At 54.4% G+C, this 12,478-nt stretch overlaps 1 protein-coding gene across 1 annotated transcript in view; it reads left to right on the top strand.

Moving 5' to 3' along the window:
- GALNT2 (polypeptide N-acetylgalactosaminyltransferase 2) overlaps positions 1 to 8,537 on the top strand; it is a 183,489-nt gene extending 174,952 nt beyond the window's left edge. Inside the window, exons 15-16 of the mRNA XM_021696126.1 lie at positions 1,563 to 1,682; positions 5,837 to 8,537. Coding sequence (XP_021551801.1) covers positions 1,563 to 1,682; positions 5,837 to 5,992 — 276 coding nt within the window. The 3' untranslated portion in view covers positions 5,993 to 8,537. The remainder of the gene's footprint in view (positions 1 to 1,562; positions 1,683 to 5,836) is intronic.
- The last annotated feature ends 3,941 nt before the right edge of the window (positions 8,538 to 12,478 follow it).

Genomic DNA, 12,478 nt, shown 5'->3' with positions numbered 1-12,478 from the left:
CCAAATTCACTGTTTCCCAAACTTACTTGACCTGAAACTAACTTTTCATAGAATCCCTCATGGAGCACACTTTGAGAAACACTCATTAAAAGGTGAGAACATTGAAGTCAAGGAAAAGGAGGGGACTGGCCCCAGTCTGCCTCCCTGCTAGGAGAGAAGGAAGCCGTGAACAGGCTAAGGGGCTTCTCCAGTCCCTAGATGGGCTGCCTGTCTAGGGCAGACCATCTGTTCCAAGGTAACCGAGGTGCTGAATAGTGAGGCTTCTTTAAAAGATAATTTATTCCCTCCCTTACCTCTGTCCCCTGAGAACAGGAAAGAAAAAAAAAAAAAAAGAAAAAGAATTTCTCCATAGCACTTAGTAGCGCCTAAAGTTAGATAATACATTTATTCATGGGTGAGCCATTCTCCCCACTGGAGAGCCAGCCCCATGAGGTCGGGGCCTTGACTGTCTGTTCACCGCCGTGGGCTGGGCCCTGGGAGAGCACCTGAGGCACTGCAGGGCGCCGTGGACGGTCGCTGGAAGGATGGCTGAGTCGTAGCAGCTTTCCTGGGCAGATAGCAGAAAGGGACACGGTGGTAGGGAGTGTGTCCAGGTGGAATTCTGGGTTGGAAGACGCTTGGCTGCTTCTGGATCCTCAGGGCTCGCTTGGGTATTTACCCCTTTGAGAGGGTCAGGTCCTAGAGTGAAGGTCGGAAGCTACCTCCTCCTGTCCCACCCATGGCCCCGCCCAGAACTTTCTGCCTGGGGCCTCGCTCATCCATCTTCTCCATTCTCTGGCTTCCTGCCCTTTTAAGACTGTCTTATTTAGCACTCAGAATAAATGGTTGTGCTCTCAGCCCTTAAGGGTGTGTGTACGTGTGTGTGTGTGTGTTTCTATTTGATCATGGCTCAGTTTTCCCATCTGTAAATGGGGGTAATAACAGCCTCTGGTGGGGCATACAGTGGTGCCCAGCACACAGTAGGCGCCTGGTGTTAGCACAAGGGGTGTGTGTGTAAGTACACAGATTTAGGGATCTCAGACCTTTGTGAGCATCAGCCAGTCAACTCACTGCTCAGTAGTAAGGTTACGTGCTGCATATTTTGCTTAAATGGGCCATGTATAATTTATCATTTTCACACATTACAATCCACATTCATAAAGGCTGTTTCCAAACCACACCTGCAGGGGGGCAGAGTCTTCCAAAATAATGCAGGTGGAAAAGTCGACCCTGAACTGTCTACCTTGGGGGATCCACGCATGGGCCACTTTGTTTCCAGGTCACCTTTCGTGGTAGAAAACTGGGTATGGCGCTCAGATTTGCACCAGGGGCTAAAATAGTTCACACTGTTTATCTTAGTTACTCGTGTTCTCAAAGCCCTTCCGTCACATCAGTCAGTGAACTTGGTGCTACGCTGGCACCCCCAGGTGGAGATTTGCCCTTCGGTAAGAAGTCGTGTGTCAGCCCTGCGTTGGCTGGGGGCTCGGAGTCTCCGTTTAGCAGCATGACCCTTTCCCTCTCGGGGCCCCGTCACTCACAGCCCTGCGTGTGGCGCAGCCCTGACCTCCGCTGTTGTGCTCCAGGAATGGGCCTTGACGAAGGAGAAGTCGGTGAAGCACATGGACTTGTGCCTGACGGTGGTGGACCGGGCACCCGGCTCTGTCATAAAGCTGCAGGGCTGCCGAGAGAACGACACCAGACAGGTAGGGCGCCCCTGCCCCTCAGCCCGGCCTTCCTGCGCCCCACCCCCCACCGCGGCCTTGACCGCAGCGCTGCTTTGTCCCATCCCGCTGCCCTGTTGGACCTCGGCTCCGGCTGTCCGCTGTCTCCTGCCGCGCCGGGAGCTCCTGGCGCGCAGCAGGCGCTCCGTGAATCCCATGCTGGGTGAGCGTGCGGTCGGGGCGTTCGTGCTCCGTGCGGGCTGTGGGCACTCGGAAGGCCCTGTGCCGCCCGCGTGCACCGGCTCTGGGCAGCGTGCCTTCTGGCCTGTCCCCTGTGGGCGGCTCCACCGTAAGTCCCCCCATCCCGGGTTATGTCGTTCCATAACTTCTTTTTTTCTTTAAACATTTATTCATCTATTTTATTTTATTTTATTTTATTTTTTTTAAATTTTATTTATTTGAGAGAGAGAGAGCACACATGAGAGGGGGGAGGGTCAGAGGGAGAAGCAGACTCCCTGCCGAGCAGGGAGCCCGACGCGGGACTCGATCCCGGGACTCCAGGATCATGACCTGAGCCGAAGGCAGTCGCTTAACCAACCGAGCCACCCAGGCGCCCCTATTCATCTATTTTAAAGAGACAGAAAGCATCAGCAGGGAGAGGGGCAGAGAGAGAGGGAGAATCCCAAGCCGACTCCCCGCTGAGCATGCAACCCAACCCTGGGCTCGACCCCACGACCCCGAGATCAGGACCCAGCTGAAATCACGAGTCGGAGGTCTGACTGAGCCACCCAGGGCCCCCTCCAGTACCTTCTTGATTGATCTCTTTATATCTGGGCCTCACCCTCTAGCCACACTGGAGAGGAAGGGGCCTCATTTGTATGTTCAGCTCCTACGAAGGTGTGTAAGCACCTTCTCCAGGCTGAGGGCCTCGGTAGGGGCTCCCAGCACCTCCAGGTGCAGGTAAGCAGTGCTGCTGGTCCCTTCTTCAGAAGCTTCTTTGTAGCAGCCACTCGTACATGGGCATCCTGAAAGTGTTTGGTGATGCCCGTGAACGCGGGAGAGGCCCGGGGGCCGGGGCCGTGCACGTGTGCGTCTGAGTGCTGGGCGGGATGCCTGAAACCCCATCACGTTCTGCCTCATCAGACCCCCTGTGTGTGGAGGCAGAGACCTCAGGCCCGGGAGCGGGGAGGCACAGCCCGCTCACGGCTTCTGCACAGAATTGCGGAAGCCCCGGGGGCCAAGCAGGGGTGTGGCAGCGGCCAGCCACAGCGGGCAGAGAACTTGGCCCAGGCGCGGGGCCCACTGAGAAGTCAGCGAAACACTGACCTACAAATAAGTACTAGAAAAGAAAGCGAGGTTCATAACCACATCACCAAAGGGAGCTGTTTTCATTCTGTTTCATTTCATTCTGTGCTGGTAAACCCACAGCCCTGAAGGAAAGATCTCTATTTCTTAAGCCGGTGGTCTGATGTTGCTTATTTCTGATGACATTCTCATTCTTTCCATGCCACCGGATGTTTCAAAGAAAAATTGCGTGTTCTTATTTACTCATTAAATATTTTTGCTTTTTAAATTTATAAAAATGCTAAATGAGTATAAAAGTTCAAGCAGATGAGACCTTATATGCACACACTCTCTCTGTCAAGTATGTGTGTGTATATATTACTTTTTCCAAACAGTTCGGATTGTTTTTACCTTCTCTGACATAAGCCCCCGTGGTAACTTGGAGGCAAGCCCTTTCTTGAGCCATGGGGGAGTGGTGACTAGTGTCAGAAATAGAAATGCAGCCACGAAAGGACCTTCCAGCGTGCCAATGAGTGGAGACTGACTTATCCTCGTACAGTCTCTTTTTATGAGATAGATGGGTGTAGAGAAACTGAGGCACAGAGCCTACCAGAGCCAGGAGCCTGAGTAGGCTTCTAGTCCAAGACGGATTTCACCAAAGGGGAGGCTGAGACCCACAGAGTCAGCGCCTCCTCTCCAGTGTCACCTGGGAGGACCGAGGCCGGGACCAGGTGCCTGGCTTAGATCCCGGTTGTTGGGAAATGCTTGCATCTGTCCATCCCTGGCCTGCTCGTGGGGTGCCCCCTGTCCCCTACGTTGCAGACCCCCAGCCTGGTTTCTGATGGACACTTAATCTCTGGAGGAGTTCAGTAGGAGTTTGCCTTGTTTCCAGAGCTGACAGGCGTCCCTGGTGCCATCCCAGTTCTTGGGAAGCATAACTGATGCCCCCGAGAGGCTCACAGCACGGGGTGGAAACGTCCTGCAAACAGCTCTTCTGACCCCAAGACTTCACCCGGTGCAGAGCCGTGTGGGGGCTGTTTCAGTAGAGCCTCGATGGCCCAGAAATCTGACCCATGATTAGAGCCAGAGCTGGAGTTTGGTTATTTTTTTTTTAAAGACCTTGCATTTAGCTGAGGCTTTGACACCTGACAGGCCGAGCCCCTCCAGAGAAGGGAATTAGATTCCATTCATTCCACATTCTTTGTCAGGCCTGATTCCTGGCCACTCAGAGCGACACAGGGCTGTTGGCTGCGCATACACACTTTACATGACAATGGAGGAGACCAGCGTGAGGACTGACTGACAGCCAGGGAACCGGAGAGGAGGGATGATGGGCAGGCAGCAGTGACCTCCCCGTGCTCATCTGATTGCGCTGACTTTCACCGTTGGCAGAAGCTCCAGGTTAGCGGGCGGCCTGAATGAGTATCATAGGGTCCTTACGAGAACATCCCAGCCTCCTGTTCTTGTGCAGAAGGCCGGCTCTCGGGGCGCCAGGGCCTTCTGCCTCGCTCTGCCTCCTTCCCCTCCCCATCCATTTGCCCTTTGAGAGGAGGCTTCTCAGCTAATTTTATCTCAAAGCTGCACCGTCTTGCCAGTTGGAGTATTTGGTTTCCAGGCACGTCTGTGGGTCGTGTTTTGTGTGCATTTGCAGAGTCAGAGGGGAAAGGAGACAGCAGGAAGAGAATGCAATTCCACGGTGTCAAAAGGATTTGCAAAAATACTTACGGAAAGGAGCTTTAGTGCACACAGTGTAAAAAATTAATTAGAATCACAGACTATATTAATGAAGGGAGAGCTTTTGGGAGAAAAAAGTGTGATAGTTTTTTTTTCTTTTAAAGAACAAACATTAGAGATTTTTACATGGGGGTGAACAACGGGGTGAGGGAGCCTCAGACTTCGTTTAGGCTAGGCTGTGGGCTTTGTTTTCTTGTTTGGTTGGTTGATTAGTTAGTTGATTGGTGAGTTGGTTGGTTGGCTGATTGAATTTGGTTAGCTGGTTGGTTGAGGTTGGGTTGGTTGATGGGTTTGGTCTTGGTGGGGGAAGGGTGTCCACACTCGAATAAGGAGACGTTATACCCTGTGCTTTATAAGAGTCACATTTGGAACTGAGCAAATACTGCTTGGTCCCTGCCGCGCAGAGCACTGGGGGCCCCTGGGGTGGCTGAGACAGGTTTCTCACACCCACCAAGGAGCTCACAGACTAGTAGAGAAAATCACACAGTATAGAGACGGGTTCCTCAACATGATATTCTGTCCACTCAGGCATCTCTTTCCCTCTCGTTTAACCTGACACCATTCCCCTAGTTTAATTGAGCCTAAGGCCCTAAGTGGGAGCGTGGAGGTGCCCAGGCCACGGGCTCCGGGCAGGGCTGCCTTCCACTAGCCAGGGACAGGATTGGGGTCATCTCTGAGCTGGCTCAGCTTCCTGGGGCTCCTTCCTGGAGGTGAAATAGCATCAGAGGAGGCCTTCTTGTGGATGAATGCACGTTGCCGACAAGAGACTCCCTACCTCAAGTCTTTGCCCTGATGACCGAGGACGGGCAGGTGCCCAGAGCACTGGTGCTTGGATGAGGGGACAGCCAAAGGAGGGAAGAGGTGGGGCAGGGCACACGGCCCCTAGCAGCCCAGAAAGGAAGTTTTGTGTTGCAAACCAAGGCAGAGAGCATAGGTTTCTTTCCCTGGACGCTCAGCTGGCCCTGGAGCTGCTTTGTCTTGGGGCAGTGGGTAACTCCTCCGTTATGATCAGAACCCCACCCCCCACCCCCACCCCCAAAACCCCGGCCACCACCACCAAAAAAAAAAAAGGCTTGGTTTTTTTTGTTTTTAGTGTAGCTAGGAGACCCCGCAAATGGATGTGTACCGTGCGGTTTTGTGTGTGCCGTGATCGTAAGGCACTCTCCTGTCTCCTGCAGAAGTGGGAACAGATCGAGGGCAACTCCAAGCTGCGGCACGTGGGCAGCAACCTGTGTCTGGACAGCCGCGCGGCCAGGAACGGGGGCCTGAGCGTGGAGGTGTGCGGCCCCGCCCTGTCTCAGCAGTGGAAGTTCACGCTCAACCTGCAGCAGTAGGCGGAGCCCGCCGGGCCGCGGCAGCCCGGCCCCCACGCCGGCTGAGTCTGGAGGTCACGTTCTTGATTACGTTTCTTAAACTTTCTGCGAAACTATATACCTCAGTATTCCATCATGGTCTGAAAGTCGGAGAACTTGTGCGAGGCACGGGGCCTGGGCGGACACCGAAGAGGCCCGGAAAGAGAACCGCTCTCCTCGCCCCCCGGGAGGCGGCCAGGCCCCTCCTCCGAGGCCGCGGCCGCCCGCCCCCCAGGACGGCCAAGGCGCCGCCCCAGCGCGGACCAGTGCGGGGCAGGGAGGGCGGAAGGGGGGCTGTTGCTGCGTCACCGCGAGGAGAACTCTTTTGAAATCTCCATTTTTGATCCCATCGAAATCACGTCTGGTTTCCACAACAGCGAACCAAGTCATTTTGCAGGTTTACGTTGTATTCCCCGTCCCTGCTCCTCTGTTCCCAGCTGTCCTCCCAGCACAGGCCCCCTCTTCCACGTGACGTCCTTGCTCTATTTGAATATGAACTTTTCTATGGTGGGACACTAAATATAAATATATATAAAGAAAGAATGTACGGTCAGTTCCCTATGGTTTCTTAGGTTGTCCTCGTCTTGTAAATTGCCCACACAACAGTTAGTTCACGGCCAGAAGGAAGAGGGAGGGGGGCCCTTGGGGGGGTGGGGAAGGCGGGCTCTGTTGCCCCCCCGGAACCCCATCAGTGAGCAGGTGCTACGGGGTCGCTCGGGGCTTCCCTGTCGCTGGGCTCCAGGAGGCTAGGGGTCCTGAGGGGAGGGGTTGCGGACTGCCAGCCTCAGCCCGGGCACCTCTGTCGGGTTCAGCTTGGGAGTCACTGCTAAGTGTGGGCATCCACCTTCTGTGCCCTTGGTATCTGGAAACCTGGATGGGCTACTTATTTTGACAGACATTACTTTGGGTCTTTTTGAATTAAATTTCTTTTCTCTTAGGGAAAAAACAAAAACCCAGCAGCCTCCCAGCTCCCAGTAGGCGACAGTAGGAAGCTGTCCTAGGCTGGCATTGGGCGAATCGTGAGTGTCCCATGAGCTGGTCCCTGGGCTCTGGAATCTGGCCTGCCCACACCGTCCCTCCCAGGCCCAGGTGTCTGCTTTGGGTCATGGGGCATTGGGTCAAGAGTTGGGAGGGGCGGAAACCATCCAATGCCTGATCAGCTGACATGGAGGATTCTGGACACAACACAGGAGGCGTGTGCGTTAGGAAGCAGAGATCAGTATAACCACAAGCCAGTTAGGAACTAAGTCGTGACAGGGTGAGGTGCCCAGCAATGTCCCTGCAGAGCCCGCCTTGCCTTTGCAGTGGCCCCGCATGCCGTGACAGGGCAGTGCCCGGCCCCCTACGGAGTGGCCCTCCTGCACACATGCGGTCTCACAGAGGCTGGCCACCCCAGGCCACCCCCAGCTGCTGCGGAGTGGGACGTGCATCAGAGATGCACATCCTCAGGCCCCTTCGGGGAGGGCCCGGGGGGGTCACAGAGTGAGAATTGGCCCCAGAAGATTCTGCGAAGTGCCACTCTGTTCCCTGCCCGTTTCTTCTAGGCAAGGGGACGCTATTGGTCTTTCTTCCTTCGCTGCAAAAGGCCCACGTGTGTTTGCTCTAGGTCACCGGGATCGGGTGTAGAGGCATGGCTCAGGGACTGTCCTGCGGCTTCCTTTTTGCCCTCTGCCCAGCAACCGGATGTACCTTCAGTGGACAGGGAGGCCACAGCGGGATTACCTGTGCACACCTGTGTCTTCGGAGGCTGGTCTGACTACAGGGAGGCCCCGGGGTGAGGGCCAGGTACCTGTGCAAGGCTGTTGAATGCAGGTGGGGCAGGAGGAACCGGACTCAGCCCGAGCACCTGGGTCCCATCATAAGGCCCTGTCCCCTGTGAGCCACTGCCAGTGTTTGCAAAAAGTACCCCATGGCTAGCAAACAAATTTGGCTTTGATGTAAAACAAATTCGAGTCAGGTTCTTGATGAGTCCTTCCCCCACATACCCCCGCCCACCCAGAACTCTCATCGAGCTTGTACCATGGGGACGGGCCCACCCGGCCCCGCTGGGGTCGCTCCCCGTCCCTGAGCTGGGGCTGGGGGGGGGGGGGGCTGGCGGCCTCGGACCCCGTGGGCGGGCGTTGTGAGCAGAAGTGGGGCTGGGAGGGCTCCCTGGAGGTGAGCTATGTTTACAAGACAACAGTGTGCCAAAGTGACTTACTGCGGTTGCATTATCTCTTAGTCATCGGGACGATCCCACCCTCTCACTCCTGTTTTTACAAGTACAGATTCTTTCCTAAGAGCCCTTTGAGCAAAGCGTGGCGAAGCTAGTTGTCCTCTCTGTGGTGGTCTTTCTTATGTCTTCATCAAAGCTAAAATGATGGTCTCTGTGAGTATGTTTTGCAAATTCAAAATATAGTTTGGTAATTTTTTTTCCAGTTGATTTTTAAAAAGAACTGCTGTACAGAGCTTGTACTTTGTCCATTTTATAGATGGAAACCATCCTTGAAAATTGTTTAACTTAAATAAAGAGAAGATACTTTATAGATAACGCTCTCCGGCGGTGGCTGTGGTCGTCCTTGGTGCTTTACCGGAGGGGGTGACTAGCGTTTGAGGGCAGGGGAGACCGTCTGTCCTCTCTGGGGGCCCTGCTCAATGACCATTCCTTATCGCACTTTTATTTTATTTACTTATTTTTTTATCGCACTTTTAAAAAGCACTCGCTTTTTGCTGCTCTGCCCTCGTGCTGTTTATTCTTATTTGTCATATTAACCATTATCATTTGTGGGGTGTTGATGATGTGCCAGGCACCGCGCCAAGCCCTGGAAGGCGTTCTCCTCACCCACTCACGGTACCTGCAAGACATTGTGACGGGCTGCCTTTCCCAGCTGGCCCGGGAGCCTGCCGCTTGAAGCCCTTCACCTCCTCAAGGTCAGGGGCTAACCTGCTCAAGGTCACGCCACTCCTGAGTGCTCACCTGGAGTCAGCCCTCGGCACTCAGGGCCTGCACCCCAAACCACGGTGGGGGAAAGGGGCAAATATTTTCACAGCTTTTACGGTATTTAAGATCCATATACTTGTTTGCCAGTTATCGGGGGCTTACCAGTGCTATCTGAGACTGGCTGAGGTCCTTCCCCTCATCCTCAGCCTTTTAAAATGCCTGCCTTTGAAAAACCCCACAGGCGTATCAAGAAAACACTACAGTGGCCTATTCCTTATTTGGCAGTTTGGATGGGGACTGGGTGCCAGGAGGGGCCCTGAAAACACTAGCCCGGACAAGGTGTTTTCATGTTCCAGAGACCACATTTCTGCGTCCTCTTGCCCCCATTATCTGAGACAACCAAAAACAAGGTTCTCCTGCCATGTGAGAAAGAGAGCTCTTAGCATAATTGTGCAGTGTCCCTCAGAGTGCTTTAGGAATGTGTGGGGAGGAGGGGGGGGGTCCTGCCTTGGCATCAGGGAAAAGTTTATTTATTGAAAAAACTCTGTGTGGTCCTCACCATCCTGAAGACCCAGCAGGGGAGGAAATGTTCAACACCAAGCAAGAGGACAGGTGCTCTGCAGGCTCCAAGTGGGGGCTTTGCAGAGACGCGACTGGGTAGTCGAGTCAGGTGTGGGCTCCCAAATGCTCTGGAAGGAGTTTCGGCTGATACAGGGGGAGGGGTGCTCTATGAGCTCTGGACTGGAGCAGAGAGGATCAGATTTGCAACACTTTTTATAGTAAAGTGTGTAACCTGACTCAGCTATTTGATTCTGCAGTACATTCCACATTTTTAAAAAATACTCAGCCAGAAAAATAAAATCTCGTCTCATGCTCTGTTCTGTCCATGGACCTACCTAAAAGAAAAAAAGAAAATTCTCTTCTTAGACCAATTTATTACTATTCCTAACCAGTTTACTAATAATACAATGTGTAGGCATTTGATTTTCTGTATTATGCGTGCTGCAAATGGTACACATCGTTTCCAAAAAACAGTAGGGCCGGAGGGTCCCAAAGCAGTAATGAGAGATGGCTCAGCAGTCCCCGCCTGAGCCCCTGGGGGCCCGGACCCCAGCCTGGGGTGCCCGCAGTGGGACAGGGCTGCAAAATAGACCATCGTGGGCCTCACCCCACGTTACACCCGCGGGGAAGCCAGACTTTGAACCAGACCTTGAACGCAGTTATGAGAATAAAGATTGCCTCAACAACGGCGCAGGCCTCCTCGGTGCTGCGTGGAGAACTGTCTGGGGGCGGGGTCGCCATCCGAGGGCCCACACGTGAGACCTCAGCGTGGCCGATGCAGGCTCGCTGACGAACTTACAGCAATGAGCTGTCATGTTGCTCTCGAACTGCAGAAGATTCTCTGGTGGAGCACTTGGAGTTGAGCGTGAGAAATCTCAATTACGTGCGGTTTAAATTAAAAGAGACATTTCCTGTCTTGTATAACAAGGAATCCAAAGGTGACAGGGTTCCAGGTCAATCCCGGGGCTTGACGTTGTCCGGGAACAAAACGAGCGGCTTTCTGCCTGACCACCCCCACCCCCCGCCCCCGCCTCTGCCCCTCCCGCTCCTGGCTTTCTCCCCTCCCTTCCTTCCTTCCTTCTCTTCCTCTCCCTCTCTCCTATCTTCCTTGCCCTGCCTTCCTTCCTTTCTCCTTTCTCTTTTCCTTCTTTCCTTCCTGTCCTTAGAGAAGACACATCTTTCCCATGAGCACCCCACTCCCGCTGACCTCTCAGGCCCCGCCGCCCAGAACCAGGCGCTCAGGTGCGTAGCCAGCCAGCAGCTGTCCTCCCCTGGGGCCGTCATCCTCCATCACGGACTTGGGTTCTGCTGGCAAGGAGGACAGGTAGGGGCCAGCTACCCATTGGACGCCACGGCACCCACCACGTTTGCCATCTCCGAAGGAATTCTGGAAGCAGCTAGACAGGTGGGGCAGCCCCGCGGTCGCAGGATTCCCGCATCCTTGCTGAGCGGTGGCTTCCGGCTTCCCTGATGTCTGCTGGCAACATGGGGTTTCCTCTGAGGTTTTCAAATGACTAAAACACATGGCCTGGGATTACAGAGACAACTAATTAGACTGAGACACAGTTATCAAAATATTTTTATAATAAGTGAGCTTCTCAATGCATTAAATAACTAGGCCTCCTATCTAATAGCTACTGTAATTTCAAAGTCGTGATGAGTGTGAACATTTTGAAAAATCTGCAATAATTAATGTAATATGGAAATATCTCTGATTTTTTTTTTTTTAACTGATGATAGAGTTCCCAGTTTTATATTCAATTGGAGGTTCGTGGAAATAAAGATGTCATTTTTTTCCCCATCAAAGTTTCTGGATCCCCTGAATTCTAAGAACCTCAGTGTGGATGACATCTGTGAGCAACGTCTGTGATCTGGGACCATCCCTCAGCTTCAGGGCCTCTGTCTCCTTGCTGCAGCATCAGCTGGAAATGGCGTGGGAGGCAGACCGAGGCGGAGGGGAATCTGACATTGACCCCATACCTGGGCTCCCACCCTGATTCCAAAGGCCAAGTGGGAAGAGGTGCCCCTTGAGGACAGACTTGTGTGAGCCAAGCACCCTGAGACTCCTAGTCACTGACTTTGCATTTCTCTTGAGAGATAACGGCTAGTGAATGCGTTGGGCGAGTGGGCCAGGGGGCCCAGGGGGCCCAGGAGGGGCTGCAGGGGAACCACCTGGTCCTCAGAACGCCCAAGCACCGGTTGAACCTATGACATGTGGGCTGTAAGGGGCTGGGATTTTCCGACCAACTTCTCTCCATATTGGAGGCACATGGGAGATACAGGGAGCAGAAGATGGCCCAGTGAGCAAGGAACTAGAAAAAGGACTTGGGAGAAGTGCCCCTGCTAAGGGAGAGGGAGGTGTTTCCCGACGGCCCGGGCCTGCCCTCATCCAGGAACCCATTGTGTCCAAGCCTGCCTTGCGCGGACTAGCTCGGCCCGCGGGCCTGCGGGGTGGGGGGGGCGGGGAAGGGGTGGAATGTAGCCTCCCTCCAACGCCTCTGTTGGCTGCCAGGTGGGACTGAAGGTTAAGGACAGGGAGTCAGGCGTGAGGGGAAGCAAGGAAGGCAAGAGGAAGGAGGTACTGGGGGACCCCAAGACCCCCCCTGTGACTTGCCAGACCCTGGAATAAAGGCGCCGCCCTCCAAGTCACCTTCACAGCCCACAGAGCAGTTGTTCCCCCATTTCACCATGGGGGAAACGGACACCCCCAGAAGCCAAGCCCAAAGTTTACTGGCACAGCACACACATCCGTCCTCGTCCTCGCCCCGTGGAGGGGGGGGGTGGCCGCCGGGAGCCGCGGAGGGAGGGGCTGGGGCCGGAGGGGGTTAAGGGGGAGCGCGGAGCCCGGGTGCAGAGCTGCGGTGGGGTAGGCCAATGGATGCCCCCCGAGGCCTGGCGGAGGGACGGTTCGCCCAGGGGACTTCACATGAGTGAAAGGTGAGGCCTCAGGACTGGAGAGATGGCATTTCCACATTGCCGCCTGTGTC

Source organism: Neomonachus schauinslandi, chromosome 6 (genome assembly GCF_002201575.2).
Source record: "Neomonachus schauinslandi chromosome 6, ASM220157v2, whole genome shotgun sequence".
Classification (NCBI taxonomy): domain Eukaryota; kingdom Metazoa; phylum Chordata; class Mammalia; order Carnivora; family Phocidae; genus Neomonachus; species Neomonachus schauinslandi.
Note: the sequence above shows the minus strand (reverse complement) of the source record. Positions and strands in the feature narration are given on the sequence as shown.